This window comes from Macaca thibetana, chromosome 6, assembly GCF_024542745.1.
Source record: "Macaca thibetana thibetana isolate TM-01 chromosome 6, ASM2454274v1, whole genome shotgun sequence".
NCBI classification, from domain to species: Eukaryota; Metazoa; Chordata; class Mammalia; order Primates; family Cercopithecidae; genus Macaca; species Macaca thibetana.
Window position 1 is genome coordinate 50,313,599 of NC_065583.1, and position 23,747 is coordinate 50,337,345.

The following is a 23,747-nucleotide window of genomic DNA, read 5'->3' on the forward strand; positions in this document are numbered from 1 at the left end:
CAATATATTATAAACATCATAAATACCAGCCCCAGATAGTTATTAAAATACCATTATTAAATCCCAGATAATTACTTAAGTTCTAACTTCCCTTTAGTCACAGATTACATATCAGCAAAAACATTTTATTTTTCTAGAACAATGCACTACCTAGTCTTAACTCACTACTGATTTGAAAAATAATGCAATTTTGAGTTCCTCACCAGTATTCCTTTTTTTCCTATTTGTATACATCAAGGCCATGTGAGAATCATAACCCAATCCTCACCAACTCTAGAAAGACAAAGGCTTAATCCTCTTCATTCTTGTTGTGTCTAGGCTTATAAAACCCCAAGAGTCAGTTTTAAAATTTCATGCTATTGTTGTTTTAGAAGCAACTCTTTTTTTTGAGACAGAGTCTCGCCGTCTCCCAGGCTGGAGTGCAGTGGCCCAATCTCAGCTCACGGCAAGCTCCACCACCCGGGTTCACGCCATTCTCCAGCCTCAGCCTCCCGAGTAGCTGGGACTACAGGCGCCTGCCAGCACGCCCGGCTAGTTTTTTGTATTTTTAATAGAGACGGGGTTTCACCGTGTTAGCCAGGATGGTCTCGATATCCTGACCTCGTGATCCACCCACTTCGGCCTCCCAAAGTGCTGGGAGGATTATAGGCATGAGCCACCATGCCTGGTCTAGAAGCAACTCTTTAGCCATTTTAATAATTAGCCACCTCATGAAAACATGGAGATTTGCACATCATTTACACAGTAACAGAATTTGCAATTAAAGGCTATGTTTTCTAAATAAACATAATTTCCCAGATACAGTCAGATGACTTTCAAACAACTAAAGAAATGTTTGACCAGGCTAGGTCACTCATGCCTGTAATCCCAGCACTTTGGGAGGCTGGGGCAGGAGGATCACTTGAGGCCAGGAGCCTGATACCAGCCTGGGCAACAAAGCAAGACCCTGTCTCTGCTGGGGAGAAAAAAAAAAAAAAAAAAGGTAAAATAAATGCTTCAGTATTCATACCAAAAGAAAGCAAACTTCCAGTTAAGAGAAACACATAGTGACTCCACTTAACATTGCCTGTTAGATGAAGCAAGACGGTATTTTCCAATGGGCATACAGAAAAAAAAATTGATGCTTATTTGCCATATGTATTTTAAAAATGATTTAACCATAAGTTTATTTTCTCTTTTGTTCATAAATTTTTTCCCTGAGTTTCGTTTCTTTTCCTTTATATGGTAATTATTTTTGTCATAACAATGATAATAAAATACTTTTTCTGAACTCCAGAGCTCCATGCTCTGACTACCATAATCAATGGTCTACAACATGGAATGTGCTCACCCAAAGGGGGCACATAAAATGAACTGTTGGAATGTGGGAGGAAAATACTAGACCTTCTCTTTATTTTTCATCTCTTTTAAAAAATTAAGCTCTACTAATAAGTCATATATAGGCTGACATGGATGTCTGTTGGCTACTGACTACACTTGTTTCTGTAAGAGTTACTAGAAGCAGAATAAGTAGAAAGCACTGAATTAAATTAGTGCTTAACCATACTTGAAATTAAACATAAAAACAAAGATGTTGTCTTATAAAGTCACTTTAATCTGCTTCAGTTCATCTAAATGTGTCTTTTTCTGTACTCTGAAATAACTAGTCTTACACTGTAACAGAAATGGGATATGCTGATGACAAAGGGTGTGGAAGTGTGGAACTGGGGTTACTTCAACAAATCTCTTATTTGTGCATAATCCTGAAGCTCACAACCTATTAATAAGTCAGAGTTACTGTTCATTCTCATATTAAAATGCAAAACAATACAAGGCTAACCTTCAAAGAACTGTTACTACATTCTTCCCCCACTGATAAAAATTTTAAAGTCTGAAAATAACATGTGTTGATGAGGATATGGCACAATGGGACACTCAAAACAGCTGGTGGGAATGTAAGATGGTAACATCAAGTCTAAAAGAATTTCCTTTTGCTTGGTAAAGGTAACTTCCTTAGCTGTTAGACCCAGTAATGTCACTCCTAGGTATATACCCTAGAAAAACTTGTGCACATGTTACCAGGCTACCCATATACAAATGCACAAAAGAGCATTGTGCATAACAGTCCCGTACTAGGTTTATCAAAAGAACTGGAATGGAAAAATCTATTATGGTACAGCCAAACAAGAAAATGTTAAAGAAAGATGAACATAAAATTTAGCTGTCTGCATCAATATGAATCAATCTTATAATATACCATTGGATTAAAGAAGAAAACACAAAAGATTACAACCAGTAATGACTCCATTTAAAGTTAAAACAAGCAAACTAAATTATATTGTTTAGGGATACATATACAGAGAGTAAAATCATAAAACACAAGGAAGTGATTACCGTAAAAATCAGGACAGCAGTTCCTCCAGGTGTTGGAAAAGGGATGTAATTGGAAAGGACACAAGGAGGCTTCTGAGGTGCTGGCAATGTCCTATTTCTTAACGAGTAATATATGCTTCATAATATATTTGTTTCATAACTTTTATACTGTACATTTATATGTAAAATCCTTTCAAATTATTTTTGGTATTATAATGGTATTGTGGTTACATTAAGTAAGAGTTCTTATCTTTTAGGGATACTGAAATATTTATGGACAAAATGATATAATGTCTCAGATTTGGCTTCAAAATAATAGAGGAAAGGATAAAGTAGATGGAATCAGGTGAAGATTAGACAAGAATTAAAGTTGTTGAAGCTGAGAGATGGGTACATGGGGTTCATTATACTATTGTCTACTTCTGAATATGTTTAAATATATAAGTTTTTAAAAGGCCTTTATGGAAATAGCTTAAAAATGAAGACACACCAGTTTCACAAATGGGAATTATATAGAGATTCAATACAGGTCTAATCCAAATCCCAACAGGCCTTATGGAAAACCTGACAAACTAATTTTAAAACTGATACGTAATAGTCAAGAACTAAGACTGGCCAAAACACAACAAAAGGTGAAGACAAAGGGATCTGCCCTCCCAGATATCAAAACAATATTAATGCAAACTCTAGAAGACACTGTGTATCATCATCTATTGGCACCAGGGTGAACAAATGGTGAAACAGAATCTAGAGTCTGACTCATGCATGTGCGGAAGCCGGATCGTGTACACTGCATACCAGTGGGGAAGGGAAAGACTTCTTTTTTTTTTTTTTTTTTTTTTGAGGCGCCCGCCACCATGCCCGGCTATTTTTTTGTATTTTTAGTAGACACAGGGTTTCACCGTGTTAGCCAAGACAGTCTCGATCTCCTGACCTTGTGATCTGCCCGCCTCGGTCTCCCAGAGTGCTGAGATTACAGGCGTGAGCCACCGTGTCTGTCCGGGAAAGACTTGAAGTCGTTGTGGGACAGAGGGTTCCCCATATGGAAAATAAATATAATTAAATCCCTTCTTCAAAAATCAACTCCAGGCTTCTATGTAAAAGGCAAAATTATTCCACTTTTATAGGGAAATTTGGGTGAATTATCCTTATGAATGAGAAGTAAGAAAAAATTCTTAAGCACAAAAATATAAGCCAAAAAAGGTACTTTGTTAAATTACACATAACCAACAAAGAATTTGTATTCAGAAAGTAAGAGGGAAGTATATGAATAAATAAGAAATTTAAAAAATGTACAAAAGACATGAGCAGGCATATCTTTCACACAAGAGGAAACCGTACTGAGCAACAAGCACATGAAGAAGTGCTTCACTTAACCTCGCTAGCAAGAAAAGAACAATACCATGAAATCCCACCTTACCCATCAGACTGACAAAAATCAAAATGTGAAAAAACAAGCATTAATGAAGACATTGTGAAAGTGGAACTGTAACACATTAATGTGGGAGCAGTTATCCCTTTGCAAAATAATTTGGCACTATCCTGTGAAACTGATCATGCCCACACCCCACAATTCAGTATTTCCACTTTTAGATATATATGCTACAGAAACAAGTATACTCAAAGTCATGTATATACTGAGACATGTACAAGAATTTATAGCATAGTTTGTAACAGAAAAAAACTTAATATTAGAAACTACTCAAATGTCCACTAACAGACCATTTGTATTAGGCAGGAGCTTATATCTGTTTGTTGTTGTGCATCATTACATTTTTTAATATATATACACACATATATATACACACACATATATATACATACACACATACACCATACACACATATACATATATATATTTGATATATTTTAACCTGTAATATATATATATAAAACATAAAATTATATAGATCTATAATTTGTTTTTTGAGACAGGGTTTCACTCTGTTGCCCAGGCTAGAGTGCAGTGGTGCAATCCTGGCTCACTACAGCTTCAACCTCCCAGCTCAAGCAATCCTCCTAACTCAGCCTCCCGAGTAGCTGGGACTACAGGCACACACTACCACACATGGCTAATTTTTAAAATTTTTTGTAGAGACAAGGTCTTACTATGTTGCCCAGGCTGGTCTCGAACTCCTAGGTTCAAGCAATGCTCCCACCTCAGCCTCCCAAAGTGTTGGGATTACAGGTGCAAGTCACTGCACCTGGCCTGTTTCACATTTTTTGTACCAAATATATTACAGTTTGAAGGAAGATTTAATTTTTCTTTAAAAGACTGATTATTATTTGTTACTCTTGCTGACGTCACATTTTAAGTAACTAAAAATTGCAACAACCACATGGTTTACAAAGAAATTGCTTGCTTCAACTTGAGGTATGTAGTTTAAAAAAAAAAAAAAAAACCTCCAATCTGAACTGAGTAAAGATCAACTACATTCTGAACCGAAAAACATCAAAGCAAAATTTCTTCTCTGACATTTACAAACTTATAAAAGCATTATACTTTCAAAACATAAATAGCTTTCTACTGCCTTCTTATCCCTTTTCCCCATCTTGAACTCACACTGAATGCTACGGACACTAGCTTACCAATAGTTCCTAATTGCTTAAGGGCACAGACTACGGTACTGGAACACCAGAACCTGTCTGTTCCACTTTTGAAAACAGCCTTTCTAGTTTGTTTTCAAGTACATATAGACAAATTTGAACTTTCTCCACACTTATATTAAAGGAGCTGAAGACGTACAATATACAGTGAATACCATCCACTACATTCCAAAGTGACTATCTACAAGAAAATAGAATAGTCAGCCCTAAGGCAGGGGAGGTAGTTCCAGTATACTAGTCTTTAGAATTTCTAGGTTTGGTAATACAGTTAAAACATTTGAATGAGTCTTCTATGTTTTTCTAAAAAGTAGGGTTATTTTTCATTTCTCAACTGATAAGGCTAATTTTCTTCTGTTTATTTTTTAGACAGAGTCTCGCTCTGTCTCCAGGCTGGAATGCAGTAGCGCGATCTCCGCTCACTGAAAGCTCCACCTCCCAGGTTCATGTCATTCTCCTGCCTCAGCCTCCCGAGTAGCTGGGACTACAGGCGCCCGCCACCACTCCCGGCTAATTTTCTGTATTTTTAGTAGAGATGGGGTTTCACCATGTTAGCCAGGATGGTCTCCATCTCCTGACCTCGTGATCCACCCACCTTGGCCTCCCAAAGTGCTCGGATTACAGGCATAAACCACCACACCCAGCCCTGATAAGGCTAATTTTCTTCTTTTATTAAGTAAATTCAATTAGTTTAAGCATTTTGAAATGACTATGGTTTTATAATGTGATTGTGTGAAACTAAATCAGGAACATGCACATTTGTGTTTTCAGAAAAAGGAAAAAAGACACTTTTACTACACTCATACCTAATTTAGGGTGTAAAACGTGGTTCCTGAAAATGGAAGTTCTGTACAAATCTGTGCCATATGAGGTTATTATAGCATAGAAGCTATGGAGAGCCATCATATTTGAGCAATCACTTTTCTGTTTTACATAAATCCCCTCATGGAGTGCCCTCAGCTACAGTTTCCTCCAGCCACCTTTCATGGAATTGTTTGTTCGTCCTCTGAGGCTGCAGTAGTTAACTTTGATGTTTTCTTTTTTTTTTTTTTTTTTTTTTTTTTTTTTGAGACAGTCTCAATCTGTGGGCCAAGCCAGGCTGGAGTGCAGTGGCACAATGTCAGCTCACTGCAACTCTCCGCCTCCCGGTCTCAAACAATTCTCCTGCCTCAGCCTCCCGAGTAGCTGGGATTACAGGCATGAGACACCATGCCCGGCTATTTTTTGTATTTTTAGTAGAGACAGGGTTTCACCATGTCGGCCAGGCTGGTCTCGAACTCCTGACTTCAGGTAATCAGTTCACTTCGGCCTTCCAAAGTGCTGGGATTACAAGCATGAGCCACTGCACCTGGCCTAACTTTGATGTTTTCTAAAATGTCTAAGGTCTTAAGCAATCCTTAGCTGTCTAACTGATCTATCCCCACTCTGTTTCCTCAACCACTTCCCTTGAAGTAACCTAAACCATCTAAACACTGAGCACACTGCACTTCCTTTGTTTCACTGTAGGCAAGTCCAGCACCATCACTTGCGCATATCCTCATGCCCCCACTCTGACTATTATAGGTTAAAACTATACATCAGAACAACAAACAGCAGAAAGAAAAGCCACAAAGGGAATAATTGCAACCTTATTGCAGAGCATATTCCATACTCAACTCCAGACAGCTGAGGAGGCTAAGTGTGCATGAAGGAGTGAGGTGTCTCACTGGGCTACAGTGTGCAGTATGGTTTGTCAGTGCTCTCTGTCTGAGCATACAATAAGTCAAACCACTAGAAAAAATAGGTATGTTCTTCCGCATACTTTGGCTCTTTGCTCTAAACCATTCAATGATTTCCTATTTCACAAAGAATAAAAACCAGTCTTTTCATGACCTGGAAGGCCAAAGATGAACAGGCCCTTGGTTAACTCTTAGACCTCATTCCCACCACTGGCCCCATGCCTCACAGTCACTCTGCCTTCTCTGATGTTCCACTCACACACCCAACCTTGCACTTACTACTCACTCGAAGTGCTTTGCCCTAGGTATCTGTGTACTTTACTCCCTTAAACTCGTGCCTATATAGCACTTAATCTGAGAGGCCTTCCCTGAACACACTATTTAAATTAATATCCCCATTTCTCCCACGTCATTCTCTTTTTTCTTGCTTTCTTTTTCCACAGTGCACTTATCACCACCTGATATCATACATACTTATTTGTACAGTAAATATGTCCTCCACTAAAGTGAGAGAGATGATGATAGAGATGACATCTGTTGTACTCACTGTTATCTCACAACTACCTGGCTCACTGTAGAAATACCAGAGTGTTATTGTTACAAATGTACTGTAACTGTGTACATGTCCATAATAACACATTCCAAGGCCAGGTGTGTTGGCTCATGCCTGCAATTCCCAGCACTTTGGAAGGCTAAGGCAGGAGGATCACTTGAGGTCAGGAGTTCGAGATCTGCCTGGCCAACACGGTGAAACTCCATCTCTACCAAAATATAAAAATTAACCGGGTGTGGTGGTGCATGCCTGTAGTCCCAGCTACTCGGGAGGCTGAGGGAGGAGAATTGTCTGAACCTAGGAGGCAGAGGTTGCAGTGAGCCGAGATCGCACCACTGCATTCCAGCTTGGGAGACAGGGCAGGACACCTCAAAGAAAAAAAAAAAGAGAGAGAGAGAGAAAAAGGCTGGGAGCGGTGGCTCATGCCTGTAATCCCAGCACTCTGGGAGGTCGAGGTGAGTGGATCACCTGAGGTCAGGAGTTCGAGACCAGCCTGGTTAACATGGCGAAACCCCGTCTCTACTAAAACTACAAAAATTAGCTGGGCATGGTGGAGGGTGCCTGTAATACCAGCTACTCAGGATGCTGAGGCAGCAGAATTGCTTATACCCCGGAGGAGAGCTTGCAGTGAGCCGAGATCGCACCAGTGCACTCCAGCCTAGGCAACAAGAGCAAAACTCCGTCTCAAAACAAAACAAAACAAACAACAAACAAAAACAAAATGACATTCTAGAGACAAACAGTATTACAAAAAAATCAGTGCTATGTGGGAAACCATTAGACGGGAAGGCAAATAATATGAAAAGTGGCTTTTTTTTTTTTTTCTGTAAATCAGGGTTCCTTGTTTTTTTAAAGCTACCTTAGAGGTTGATCAGTATTCTGATGCTCAATAAGTTGGTGAAGAATTCACTATAGTTCTGTCAACAGCTGACAATCTTTTTTTTTTTTTTTTTGAGATGGAGTCTTGTCCTATTGCCAGGCTGGAATACAGCAGCGCGATCTCAGCTCACTGCAATCTCCACCTTGCAGGTTCAAGCAATTCTCCTGCCTCAGCCTCCTAAGTAGCTAGGACTTTAGGCACACAACGCCACGCTGCCTAATTTTTTTTTTTTTTTAAAGTACAGACGGGGTTTCACCATGTTGCCCAGGCTGGTCTCAAACTCCTGAGTTCAGGCAATCCACCCGCCTCGGCCTCCCAAAGTGCTAGGATTACAGGTGTGAGCCACTGTGCCCGGTCCTAACAAAGCTTTTTAAAAAATTAAATTGCAGGGCAGCAACCATCCAATTAAAAATCTACAACCTTAGCTATATCTAGCAACAGCAACTACAGCATTTACAGTTAGTTAATAAGTTTTGGATTATCACAGCTCAAAACATTGGGGCTCTATTATACTCTGCATTGTACTATATTAAAATGAAGGAGTAGGAAGAGAAAAATGACTATTCTACTATACTCAGAAAAATGCATTCTATTTTCTTCCCAATATTGGGTTGTTCCTTTTCACACATGGAATGTGCAAGAGCAGGGGGTGATAGGGAACAAGTGGGAGAGTTGGCATGCAGCACTTTATTTCAGTAAATATTTTAGAAAACTTTAGCAGATGACCAAGCAGCTTTAAGATAAAGCAGTCTTGATACTGTTTAGAATGCCAAAGATATGTCTTTGTATAATGTAAAGAAACAAAAATTATTAGTGATTCTTTACATCTGTTTCCTGATGCCAACAAGCAAGCTATTCCTCCATTATGGTAACCACAAAGCCCCATTAAGTTTTATGTAATTTTTCTCAGGAATCAAAAAGGTAAGAAATCAGGTGTTCGTGGAATTTTTGTGGAATATTTCATATTAAGTATGTATTCATTAAACAATAACAAACAACTAACATATTAAATGTACTGATACAGGAGTGCTGGGAAGGGAAGAGTGTGGTTCCTTTAAATGATATAGGAGTGGGGACAGGAAGTGCTGGGTAGAGAAAGGCAGGTCCCTGGCTAGGGCTCCACCCCCACGGACAGACATAGGTGAGGACAGGCACTCCTGTTTTCAGGCCCAAATGCTGCATTTTCCAAGACCACCCTGGCCCGCCATGCCCCCATCCTGGGCCTATAAAAACCCAAGACCCTAGCAGGCAGACACACAGCAGCCAAAGGTCGAGAGGAGCACATCAGCGGAAGAAGACACAAGCGGCTAGAAGGTGAAAAGACGTCGAGGGAGCACACCTGCAGAAGAGCACACCAACAGACGCCAGCATGCCAGCAGGCCATCAACTGGCTGGACGAGGCGGAGTTTGGCCGGGGCAGTTAGAAGAGAGCTGGGGCCACTGAGCAGCCCAACTCCAGGGGAAAACCATCTCCTTTCTGGATCCCTCATCGACAGAGAACCACTTCCACTCAATAAAACTTTGCACTCATTCTCCAAGCCCACGTGTGATCCGATTCTTCCAGTACACCAAAGCAAGAACCCAGGATACAGAAAGCCTTCTGTCCTTATGACAACATAGAGGGTCTAACTGAGTTGGTTAACACAAGGCAAACTAAAAAAGCACCCTGTAACACATGCCCTCTGGCGCTTCAGCTATAAAGATTCATCCCTAGACATTGCCGTGAGGTCAGAGCCCCACAGCTCCCTGTCTGTATGCTCCCCTAGAGGTTTGAGCAGCAGGGCACTGAAGAAGTGAGCCACACCGCCGTCACATGCCTTCTAGGGGCACAAGGGAACTTTTCCTGTTTCAGTATGAGAGAAACTCAAGTTGCAAATCCTCTGTGTAGCAGAAAATGTATTTCTGATGTCTCATAACTCCAGAGCCTTATGCTCCTGCCATTTAAATACCTAATCTGTGTCTTCCTATTTTAGCTATTGGTGACTATACATTTATCATATATTGAAGAGAATTCACTTTATTATATACCCTGTGAATACTGGCAGTAAGTAAATCTTTTAAAATATGGCAACTTGACTTCTGGTTTCTGATCTGGCACATAAGGAGCTTAGAAGTCATCACTCCCATCCACGTAACAAGAAAAAAGCCGATCAAACTTAAACAATATCTCTTCTTAGATCCATCAGAGAAGTGAGGTCACAAAGAAAACTGTTTCCCCTAAAACTAGAGAGACAGACAGGTGGACACAGAAATCAACAAGCAGAAACTTTCACAGGATCTAGTACCAGTGCAGGAAAACCTATGAATAGCTGATGCTCAGTGTGAACAACTTTAAGACTCCAGGGGGGCCTAGTCTTAGGGATCCCCTACACTTTTGTGGGTTTTTACCTCAGGGAACCTTACCAGGTTCTCAAGTGAAGATCAGAGAAAAATCGGTGTTTCTGCAAAAAGAAGGGAAGGGCAGCCACACTGAAATGCACCAGACTATTCTGTTATTAACAAGGTTTGCTCTCAAGAGAAACTATTTTACCAGAGCCTAATCAACTAGGTTTTTCCAAAAACTAACCAACTTGGGGAGAAGGGAAATATCCAACTCCAGTCTCCTCTACCCCTCTTTGCCTCACCTAAGGGGTAAAAAAACAAAACTGAGAAGCACTTTGTGTAGGTCACAGACCAGGTGCATGGGCTCACTGAAAGACTGAGACATAATCATAGCAATACATAATGTCTCCCTTCCCCACACCTTACCAACACATCTACAGGGCTCCTGTACAACAGGGGATTACAAATAAAGCAACAGTATGTCTCAGCTCTTATTTAAGAAGAAGTCTCTAGAGAAACCCAAAGACAACAAGGGGACAAAAACAAGGACACCAGATGAAATTTTATCCTCCAACACCTACAGCTACAGCAAATAGTAAAATGGCCTAGGCCCTAACCAGATAAACATAAAACATCACACTACGGGCCTATTTACCTTGGTTCCTTTTACCCACTATACCACGTTCAACAAAAAATTACAGGGCATCCTTAAAACAATATGGCAATAGGACTCAAGTGTTCCTACTGAGAATCCTTGACTAATGAAAATGTCATCTCTAATAATATCACAGATTATAAAAACTCAGGATAAGAAGGATGTTCAGCCATCACTGGCAATACTGACCATTATACTAGAGGTCTTAGTCAATTCAGCTAAAATCCCAAAAGGATAAATGATTTAAATATCAGAAAATGATTTAAAAAGTCACTATTTGGAGACATCTATAAGAGATAAGCATTTCAGCTAACTATTAAACTAATTCGGCCTGGTGTAGTGGCTCACACCTGTAATCCCAGCACTTTGGGAGGCCGAGGCCGATCACCTGAGGCCAGGAGTTTGAGACCAGCCTGGCCAACATGGCGAAACCCTGTCTGTAATAAAAACACAAAAAAATCAGCCAGGCATGGTGGCACGCACCTGTAATCCCAGCTACTGAGGAGGCTGAGTTAAGAAAGAGAATCTCTTGAACCTGGGAGGCAGAGGTTGCAGCGAGCTGAGATCGTGCCTCTAGCCTGGGCGACAGAGTGGGACTCTGTCTCAAAAAAACAAAAACAAAAAATAAATAAATGAGTAAATAAATAAATCCAAGTGTTCATAAGTGTTCAGTGAGATATCTGGATAAAAAAGTAGCATATAAGAATTATTAGGTTCCTATACACTAGTAATAACTAGCTAGGAAATATAGTAAAAGCCATATCTAGAACAAGTCTAACATGAAATGTGCAAGCTTATGTAATGAAGTTTTAGAGCTTTACAAAAAGAATATTAAAAGATCTACATAAATGAAGACATATGCCATGCTTCTAACTGGATTACTCAAAATTCTTTTTTTTTTTTTTTGAGATGGAGTTTCGCTCTTGTTGCCCAGGCTGGAGTGCAATGACACAATCTCGGCTCACTGCAACCTCCACCTCCTGGGTTCAAGTGATTCTCCTGCCTCAGCCTCCTGAGTAGCTGGGATTACAGGTGCCTGCCACCATGCCCAGCTAATTTTTTGTATTTTTAGTAGAGACAGGGTTTCAACATGTTGACCAGGCTGGTCTTGAACTCCTGACCTCAGGTGATCCGCCAGTCTCGGCCTCCCAGAGTGCTGGGATTACAAGAGTAAACCACTGCACCCAGCCTGGATCACTCAAAATTCTAAAGATGTCAATTCTCACCCAATTCGCCTCTAAATTCAATGCAATCCTAGCCAGGTGTGGTGGCTCATGCCTGTAATCCCCAACACTTTGGGAGGTTGAGGTGGGCAGATAACCTGAAGTCAGGAGTTCAAAACTAGCCTGGCCAATGTGGTAAAACCCTGTCTCTATGAAAAATACAAAAATCAGTTGGGTGTGGTGACTGGTGCCTGTAATCCCAGCTACTTGGGAGGCTGAGGCAGGAGAATCACTTGAACCCAGGAGGCAGAGGTTACAGTGAGCCGAGATCACGTCACTGCACTCCAGCCTGGGCAACAGAGTGAGACTCCACCTCAAAAAAATAAATAAAATAAATTCAATGCAATCCTAAAAAAAAAAAACCTCTAAGATTTAAATATGCATTATGAAATATCTCAAACAAGAAAAAAAATAAAGAAAACTATAGTAAGAAAACATGGAACCACAATCCAGCTTTAAAAAAAGACATCACCAATAGAGTTAGAAAAGAAGAGCTAAGAAAAAATTTCCCCTACGACACAGCAAAACATACTAAGTAGAGCAATTAAAACAATATGGTAGGGCACAGTGGTTCATGCCTGTAATCTCAGCACTTTGGGAGGCTGAGGCAGGTGAATCACCTGAGATTGGGAGTTATGTGTACAATTATAGTTTTAAAATTTAACCCTTATTTTTCCTCTTACGTTGTTACATACATAAATAAAACAAAATATCAATTCACTCGTTCACCCAGCCAACCATCAATCATGTATACCTACACTCTCCAAAACATTATATTTGATCCTGAAGATACGAAGTTTACATGGTGAAGACCCATAAATAATTCAAAATGTGGTGGGAGAGACCATAGAACAGTTATTTACTATGCAAAAGGTTCCATGCTATAAAAGAACAATGAATTAAAGAGCTGTGGGAATACAGATGAGTATTATCTCATTCAGGGGAAAGCAGGGGAATTTTTTATATAGGTAACATTTGATTTAGGTACCTTAAAAAATGAAAAGGAGGCCAGGCACAGTGGCTCACGCCTGTAATCCCAGCACTTTGGGAGGCAGAGGCGGGTGGATCACCTGAGGTCAGGAGTTCGAGACCAGCCTGACCAACATGGTGAAACCCCGTCTCTATTAAAAGTACAAAATTAGCCAGGTGTGGTGGCACATGCCTGTAATCCCAGCTACTCAAGAGGCTGAGGCAGAAGAATCACTTGAACCCGGGAGGCGGAAGTTGCAGTGAGCCAAGATCATGCCATTGCACTCCAGCCTGGGCAACAAGAGTGAAACTCTATCTTAATAAAACAAAAAGAATTTGGAGGCTGAAGGGCAGGATTTTGGTAGAGGTAACGATATGTGCATATATTAGAGGACAAAAACAAGGCATATACCAAGAAGTCAGTCAAGACCACTTACAAGCGATATGACTTTGGGCAATAAACTGAACCTGTTTCAACTGAAAAATAAGGACAATGATATCTTCCTCAGAGGGTTGCCCTGAGGAAAATGAGATGGTAAGCTGAGAAGAATATGATGGCATTATGGCTGCCACATCTTCCACCCACTGACTTCCAAGGCTGATTTACCTGTTTTACCTCAGGTTATTGTCTCCTTTCTCTCTCACTATTCCTCCAGGAGCTATTTGACAGAAGAACACATCCTTTCAGTCATGTACGATGAATGGTCTAGCAGAGCTCTTGACATATAGCATTTACTTTAAAAACATTATTTCTTTTTAAACATATGTTCAGAGTTCCACTGAATTATTTCTCTATGGTATTCTCTAGAACTGCTTTGCAATTACTGCTAGGATCCCAATTCTCAGTTTGAGAATGAGTGGTACGTTTAATAAGCACCCCACTTGATGTGTCCACATACTTCATACTTACAGGCTGAGGCTGTTCTGCAATACAGCAGTTGAAACACAACCAGAATTCACTCATGCTTACAGTCCACAGTATAAATGAGCACCAATGAAGGTTCCAAATCTCAACTCAGGAAGTTCCACAAAATACACTCCTCAATACGATCAATGTCCAGTGATGCCAAGATGAAATTTTATTATTTCACTGTGTTTTTGTTCCTGGAAGTCAAGTATCTTACACAGTCAATTTAATAAAGAAAAACTCGGATTGTTTCCTTTCTTTGCTTCTGGTTCTACAGAGACTCCTTTCTGAACCACGACGAAGGTATAAAAATTGTTGTCTTGACCCAGGGACTATAACAGAGAGTCTAGGGGAAAAAAAGAAGAAGTAAAAAAAAGTTAAACTTTATTTATCTTTGAAAGCTTTTATTGTTAAAATAAGTATTACCCAAAAAAGTAAACACTGAAAAAAAAATCAAGATTTTAATAAACTGATATTCATTCACCAAATTATTTTTTGAGCAACTTTTTTAGTGTCAAGTTCTAGGTGTAGTAGTGAAAGTAGACAGAAATCTTTGCCTTCGTGGGGCATCCTATTTTATGATTATAAAAGTATGGATTATTTTAATGAGTTAATTTTTTAAAATCACTAATTAGAACATTATGACTGCCACATACAAGTTTCTAATTCCAAGAATAAATAATGATCACCATTTTCATATAGGTTTCTTCAGTTGAGTCCTTTATTCTCACAGACAACTCAGACAGTAATTGACACAGCAATGAATTCAAAGGAGATAATCAAGCAGGTGCAGTTCATCAAAAACCATAAACAAAATTATCACCTTATCCACTGGAATTAGAGTTGTACATGAAAAATGGGTAGAGGTTAAGTTAGGCTTTCTTCTGTGAATCAAGCTATTAGATCCCTACCACTCACACCATCATTACTAGAACACAAGTTAGTCAAAATACTTTATATCCCACCAGGGCAAGCTGAGTCTATTAGAATCCTTGTCAGGCAATTTTCTATCTGCAGTTGAACAAAGAGTTAAACCTATTGTTTCCTTCTGACTGCCAAGCTGTTGACTTTAAGGATGTCCTTAGTCAATAATATCCTATACCTCATGTGGAAGACGGTTTTGAGATAATAATGCTGACAGGCAGAGGCAAAAGAGAAGTGGGAAGTCAAGATGACATGAATCTCTGATTCTAGGCATCCCTCCTAAGATCAGTTTCACCTGTGCACCAGACGTTTGGTTTTGTAAGCCAACATATCTCCCTCGTTAGCCTGAGTTATGATGAAGTGGATTTGTATCACTTGCAGACTACTACAATAGTCAAGTGAAGATGTCCAACAGACAGTCTGATACACAGATCTGAAGCCAAGGAGAAGTTCTGCAATCATCAGATTATGACTAAAGCAATGAATGATCTCTAGGGAAAACAGTGTCATGACAAACAAAGTGTGCTCAACAGAGTCCTCTGAGTAAGAACAGCATTTAAATCATAGGTAAAAAAAAGAGAGGTCTACAAAGGAGGTTTGGGTGTTATCAGAATTAGAAGAGGAAAATCCGTTAAATGTGGTGTCACTGGAGCCTGTTTCAAGGAAAAAGTGGGTGGCAGTATTCACTGCCACTGAGATAGTAAAGACTGAGGACTATTCCTTAGACTGTGCAGCAAACACAGTGTGGCCGTGGCAACAGCAGTTTCAGTAAAGTGGTGTGGGTAGAAATCAGATTACAGGAGGTTAAATGAGTGAAACGAAAGCAGCAGAGTCAACAAGTGTAGATAATGTTTGCAAGAAAAATGGATATAAAGTTTAAAAAGTAGAGTATAGAATGAAGAAAAAGAGCCTTCCTTGAAATGAAAAGATCAAAGACTAAAGATGTATCAATTTGACTGTGCTCAAAGAGGTGTTAACATTTTTGTCCCAACTGGCGAAATATAAATCACTTATTTGTAAATTCTGGAAAGAGACCTCATACATGTTACAAGCTTTGCCAACTACAGATCAGTAACAACCGCATTATAGGATCACAGAGTCCTGAACATTAAGTGAAATTAAATTCTCCCTTTTGCTTTTTCCAAAGCCATGACTCTAAACCTGGAAAGACAGAAGTGACAGTAATTTTTGTAGCTGTAGAGATGAAGATGTAATGTGAAGTTAATGCACACATCCTCAGTGTCACAAATCTGGGTAGTATAACAAGGCATGAATTCAGGACCCTGATTCTACAGTCCAGAGGACAAGTCCTCTAACATTCAGGAAAATGACACGATAAGATTTAAGCATGTGTCCAACGAATATCAAAAGAAAGAAAAGTTTACATTTTTGCCATTAATTAAAATCCAGAACCTGGAATGCTCATTTAAGCAGAGATGAACATTCCTTATCTCACCCAAACTCTAAACCAAAGAAGTGGCAGTCTTTGGCCAATGAATCGGGTAAATACTGTGAAGTTTTATAAGCTCAAAGAATAGTATCACTTATTTCCTCCAGCCAATCTTCTTAGCAGGAATATAAGAGAAAAGGCTTAAATACACAGTCTCATGAACATTATTTCAGTGCTGCTATTTAACAAGTTTAATTTCACCCTGGATCAAAAATCTTGCCCATTAAGAAGCCTTTGTGAAGTTTTTTAAAAAAATATTTTTTGAGATAGGGTCTCACTGTGTTGCCCAGGCTGAGCTCAAACTGCTGAGCTCACACCTCAGCCTCCCAAAGTGCTGGGATTATAGACGTGAGCCACCTCACCTGGCCTAAAGTACAATAACTTCTGCTGCTACGTATTTCCACTTAGCTGACAGATCTGCTAAAATATATTTTCAAACCAAGAAGATATTTGCAATTCCATGGATTTTTATTTAAGTAAATATATGGATCTTAAAATGTTTCAGACATGCTTTGGAATGTGATATCAATACATCTTCTTGTTTTCTAAATAAATTTCCTTTTTAGAACTTTTTTTTTTTTTTTTTTGAGACAAGAGTCTCTGTGTCGCCCATGCTGGAGTGCAGTGGCGCGATCTCAGCTCACTGCAAGCTCTGCCTCCTGGGTTCACGCCATTCTCCTGCCTCAACCTCCCGAGTAGCTGGGTATACAGGCGCCCACCACCATGCCCGGCTAATTTTTTTGTATTTTTAGTAGAGACAGGGTTTCACCGTGTTAGCCAGGATGGTCTCGATGTCCTGACCTCGTGATCCACCCACCTCGGCCTCCCAAAGTGCTGGGATTACAGGCGTGAGCCACCGCGCCTAGGCCTAGAATGGTTTTCTAAAGTATATATACTTAAAACATATTTACATATAAACACCTTCAAGGAAGTGTTGAATTCTTCACAAAAAACTTCAACACACTGCCACTAATAATAACTATACTAATAGTTACTTTCACTTCTTGAGCTGAAAGCTGCTTAAAACATGACCATTTTAAAAACCTATACTTTTTGCAATCTTTAGATAACAAAAGGAGAGTCACTTTACAATAACATCAACATATAAACTTGGCTTTAAATACAGCTCAGCACATTCCACACGTAACTAAGGGGTCAGACTGGTCTACAGCACAAGAGAGTATTTTAATCACCTCATATATTCATAAGATACACGATTTTAGAAAGGGAAGGGACTTTTAAAGAGAACATCATGGAACTTTGTCATTAAACAGCTTATCCAAGGCCACTTAGCTAGTGAGCTTCCTTGAATTTGCTTACAAATGAGACTGACATGAGGAGAAAAGTGCAATAGTATTCTGTACTCAAAATATTATCCACTATCAGTTCCCCTCCTCCTCCTTTTTACCACCTAAATCAAACGCTGCAGATACCAGCTTCCTACCTGCATGAAGTTTTGCTGCTGACAACTTAATGAAGTTATATTCCAACATCCTACCCGCAATTTAATAAAAATGCTTTCTAGATCAACTTCCAAAGAAAAATAATAATATTTTGATGTGAAAAACCTGGCAGTGGGGCATGTCAGATAACTAAGTTGTTGTTTTTGTTTTGGTTTGGTTTTTTTTTTTTTTTTAATCTAAAATATTCTAACTGAGTTCAGGAATTAAGAATGCTCAGTTGTGTGAAACTGAATCAAAAATTCAGAATTTGGACTTTGAAATAAAAGATCTGTGACAATTATAGCACTTCATTAAGTTTTTAGAATTGTTATTTCAGGCAAATGACAAACTGTATCACTCTGTTCCCTCCCTCCTTCTTTCCCTCTCTCCCTCTCTTCTCTTTCTCTCTCTCTTTCTTTTTTTGAGACAGAGTTTCAGCTCTGTTGCGCAGGCTGCAGTGCAGTGGAGCAATCCTGGCTCACTGCAACCTAACCTCTCAGGTTCATATGATCCTCCCACGTCAGCCTCCCACGTAGCTGGGACTACAGGTACATGCCACCACATTTGGCTAACTTTTTAATTTTTTGTAGAAACAGGGTCTCACTATGTTGCCCAGGCTTACCCTCAGTTTTCTTAGTAATAAAATGAAATACTGCATTGCCATTTCACAGGTCTGAAATGAGGATTAAATTCGCTAATATACATGAACGTACTGTATATATTATAAAGAGCATACAGGTTGAATATCCCTTTTCCTAAATGCTTGGGACGAGAAGTAATATAGATTTCAGATTTTCTTGTAGTTTGAAATATTTGCATTACACTTATCCTACTGAACACTCTAAATCTGAAAATTTGAAATCCAAAATGCTCCAGTGAACATTTCCTTAGTCCATGTCAGCACTCAAAAAATTCTGGCTGGGCACGTGGCTCACACCTGTAGTCCCAACATTTGGGGCAACTGAAGCACAAGGATCGTGTGAAGCCAAGAGTTCGAGACTAGCCTAGGCAACATAGCAAGACCTCATCTCTACAAAACAATTTAATTTAATTTAATTTAATTTTTCAAACTTTTTTTAAGTTGTGGACTTTGGAGCATTTCAGATTTCTAGATTTGGATGCCCAACCTGTATTGATATAAGATGCTTTTTTGTTACCAGAATTAAAATGGCAAAATTGCACTATTCTGCTATAGCAAAAACAGGTAATTTGCTGCAAACTTTGAAGAAACAGCCTAAAAATCTATCTAGAAAAAAAAGAGAATGAAAAAAGGTGAATTATAGTTTTATACAAAACAAAAATGAATGACAGCTTCAGGCAACACAGATGATTCTCACATGGCGAAAGAAGAAGCATGACACAATACACATGGAATGATATCATTTCTGTGAATTTCAAAAACAATTTAAACTATTTTGTTTAGAGATGTATACATAGGTATAAAAGTAAAGCAAGGAAAGTTATAATTAAAGTCAGAAGAATGGTTACCTCCAGGACTGAGGGCAGGGATTACAAATAGGAAGAGGTGCTTATGGGCTCCTGGAATGCTGACAGTGTTCCACTTCTTGACCTGGGTGGTAGCCACACAGGTATTTGCTTTATAATTATTTGTTAAATAATACATGTAAGCACTATGCAATTTTTTTTTTTTTTTTTTTTTTTTTTTTTTGGCTACCCAGGCTGGAGTGCAGTGTCACAATCTCAGCTCACCGCAACCTCTGCCTCCACTCAAACCATCCTCCCACCTTAACCTTCCAAGTAGCTAGCACTACGGGTATGCGCCACCATGCCCAGCTAATTTTTAAATTTTTTGTAGAGACAAGGTCTCACTATGTTGCCCGGGCTGGTCTCAAACTCCTGGGCTCAAACAATCTGCCTGCCTCCTCCTCCCAAAATGCTGGGATTATAGGCATGAGCCCCCATGCCTGGCCACTATGCAATTTACATGTATTTTTAAATGACAATTTTTTTTTTTTTTAAAGACAGAGTTTTGCTCTGTCACCGAGGCTGGAGTGCAGTGGCATGATCTCAGCTCACTGAAATTTCAGCCTCCCTGGTTCAAACAATTCTCATGCCTCAGCCTCCTGAGTAGCTGTGACTATAGACGCCCACCACCACGCCCAGCTAATTTTTGTATTTTTTTTAGTAGAGATGGGGTTTCACCATGTTGGCTAAGCTGGTCTCAAACGCCTGACCTCAAGAGATCCGCTGGCCTCGGCCTCCCTAAATGCTGGGATTACAGGCATGAGCCACCACGCCCAGTCTTAAATGATAAAAACTTAAATGAAATGTGAATTTAAAAAGTAGGCCAGGCGCGATGGCTCAGACCTGTAATCCTAGCACTGGGAAGCTAAAGTGGGAGGATTACATGAGGCCAGGAGTTCAAGACCAGCATGGCCAATGCAGCGAAACCCTGTCTCTACTAAAAACACAAAAATGAGCTGGGTGTGGTGGCACATGCACCTGTAATCCCAGCTACTCAGGTGGCTGAAGCACAAGACTTGCTTGAACTTAGGAGGCGGAGGTTGCAGTGAGCCGAGATCGTGCCACTGCACTCCAGCCTGGGCAACAGAACAAGACCCTGTCTCAAAAAAGAAAAAAAAAAAGTATTAATCAGTACTGGACCAGGCTTGGTGATTCACACCTGTAATCCCAGCATTCTGGGATGCTGAGGCAGAAGGACTGCTTGAGACCAGGAGTTCGAGACTAACCCAGGCAACATGGCAAAATTCTGTAACTACAAGAATTTAAAAAATTACCCGGGTGTGGTGGCAAGTACTTCTGTTGTCAGCTACTTGGAAGGCTCAGTTTGGAGGATCACTTGAGCCCAGGAAGTCGAGGCTGCAGTACACCAAGATGTGCCATTGCACTAAAGTCTGGGCAACAGAGTGAGACCCTGTCTCAAAAACATAAATAAATAAAATAAAAACTAACAATGAGCAGTTGATAATAATGAATTGAGGAAGATCAGAGGTGGAAATGCAAAACACAGAATCAAGTACGAGTGAACACCCTTGCTAGAGACTTTTGAAGAACTGGTAAAATTATTGGGGAAGGGGGTCTGAAATTCCATCAGATGCCAAAGAGGTTTCTGCCAGAAATGCAAAAATTAATCAATGACCAAATATAAATTATCAATAAAGCTTATTCATAGCTGTAGCAGCACTAAATCTGTCTCAAACTAGCTGAAACAGCTGATACTCATATGTGGTACAAGGCCCTTTTGGAAAAAATTAACTTATTTTAAGATGATCTTTCAAACTATGTATTTATCACACAGCTACTTCTCTGTGGTTAATCAAAGTCCAAACCATTGTTCCCTGAACTCAGTTATAAAAGGCTGAGGTAGGGATGCATGTGTAATTATCAAAATAGGAGGGTGAATTTTTTCCTTATATTTAAAATGACTAATTATGGATTAGACTTTCTTATAGTTTCATGTAAGTATAATTATACAGCATGCACTCTTTTTCACATCTGGCTTCTTTCATTCAGCATGTTTTTAAGATTTATCTATGTTGCCTCTATTAGTAAATCATTTTTTATTGCTAAGCAGATTTCCATTATATGGATATTATACAATTTGTTTATCCACCCATCTGTTGATGGACATTAATGTTTTTGGCTATTAAAAATAAAGTTGTTATGATTATGAACATCTGTATACACAATGGTTTTTGTGAGAAGGGGTGAAGGTGGTAAATTAAAAAATAAATAAATAAACAACAAAAAAAGAGGTGTTTCTGTGAAAAGTTTTTCTCTCTCCTGGGTAAATACCTAGGAGTGGAAATACTGGTTAATACAGTAAGTATGATTTTAACTTTATTAAGAAACTACCCACCAGTTTTCTAAATCAGTTTTACCATTTTGCATTCCTGCCAGCAATGTATAAGAGTTCCAGTTATTCCTTATCCTACCAACTCTTTGTACTATCAATCTTTTTAATTCTAGTCATCCTAGCGGGTATACAGTAGTATCCTGCTGTGGTTTAAATTTGCACTCTTCTGCTAACTGGTGACATTAAGTCTTTTCATGTGCTTCTTGGCCAATCATGTATTTTCTTTGGGTAAATATGTTCCAATCTTTTGCCCATTTTAAAATTCCGTCATCTCACTGAGCTATGTTCATATATTCTAGGTCAATCCTTTCTCCAATATATGCAGAGTGAATATTTTGTCCTGGTCTTTGTCTTCCTAACAACATCTTTCAAAGAGTTTAAGTTTTTAACTTTGATAATGTCTTATGCATACGTTTTATCTCTTATGATTTGTGCTTTTTGGGTTCTAAAAATTTTTTCACATATCCCAAAGTTGCAAAGATAATCTGGTTCTTTTTCTAGACCTTTCAGCTTTTATATCTATAACCTGTTTGTACTTAAATTTTATTTTCTGACAGTATAAAGGCCAATTTTTTAAAAACTATGGATATCTAGTTGTTCTAGTTCATTTGCTGAAGATATCCTTTGCTTATCAGATTAATTTAGCACCTTTACTGAAAATCAGGGCTGAGGTCGGACACGGAGGCTCATGCCTGTACTCCCAGCACTTTGGGAGGCCGAGGCGGGCAGATTATGAGGTCAGGAGATTGAGACCATCCTGGCTAACATGGTGAAACCCCCTCTCTACTAAAAATACAAAAAATTAGCCAGGCGTGATAGTGGGCGTCTGTAGTCCCAGCTACTTGGGAGGCTGAGGCAGGAGAATGGCGTGAACCCGGGGTAGAGTTTGCAGTGAGTGTAGATTACCACTGCACTCCAGGCTGGGCGAAAAAAAAAAAAAGAAAAAGAAAAAGAAAAGAAAATCAAGGCTGAGCTTGGTGGTTCATGCCTATAATCCCAGGACTTTGGGAGGCCATGGTAGGTGGGTGGATTGTTGGAGCTCAGGAGTTCAAGACCAGCCTGGGCAACAGGGCGGTAAACTGCCGCCTCTACAAAAACTACAATTAGTTGGGCATGGTTGCACACACCTGTAGTCCCAGTTACTTGGAGAGGCTAAGGCTGGAGGATCACTTGAGCTTGGGAGGTTGAGGCTGCAGTGAGCCATGACTGCACCACTGCACTCCAGCCTGACCAACAGAGAGACCCTCTCTAAAAAAATAAAATAAAATAAATAAAATACAATGAAATGAAATAAAATAAAATCACTGTGTAACATTCAATCTACTTCTAGGCTGATTATTGTATTGCACTGGTCTGTTTGTCAATCCAATGCCAGTACAATTATAGTAAGACTTAGAAGTAAGGCAGTCATTTGTCTTCCAATGATACTCTTTTTCAAAACTGCTTTTAATTTTCTAGGTCCTTTGCATTTTCATACACATTTTACAATCAGCTTGTTAATTTCTACCCAAAAAAAAAAGCCTCCTGTGATTCTGAGACTGCATTTATTCTAGCAATCATTTGAAGGAGAAATATACATATATTTATAAATAAATATATATACACACACAATAAATTTTGTTGTATCACTTTTAACTTTGTTTATACCTTTCATATCAGGGCGTTAAAGCCTTATGTAGTCAAATGTCAATTTTCATAATAGATTAGTGGTTTTATCTTACTTAAGAAAGCTTTATCTCAGGATTATGAACCTATCATCCCATTATAGTTCTGTTAAGTTTTACTTCTATAATTCAATTTGAACATTAATATTTTGTAGGTTGTGGTCAGGTAATATTTCACAGTTTACTCACGCTTTTTCTTTTTTTTGTCTTTTTATAAATTTAATAATATATGAAAATCATTATGAA

General features: G+C 39.2%; 1 protein-coding gene across 7 annotated transcripts in view; it reads right to left on the reverse strand.

The window, feature by feature from the left end:
* Positions 1–23,747, reverse strand: part of CDC42SE2 (CDC42 small effector 2) — a 1,077,748-nt gene that overhangs the window by 21,714 nt on the left and 1,032,287 nt on the right. For all 7 annotated transcript variants that reach the window (XM_050792914.1, XM_050792917.1, XM_050792912.1 and 4 more), the window contains one exon: positions 14,187–14,529. In XM_050792914.1, coding sequence (XP_050648871.1) covers positions 14,187–14,240 — 54 coding nt within the window. In that variant the 5' untranslated portion in view covers positions 14,241–14,529. The remainder of the gene's footprint in view (positions 1–14,186; positions 14,530–23,747) is intronic.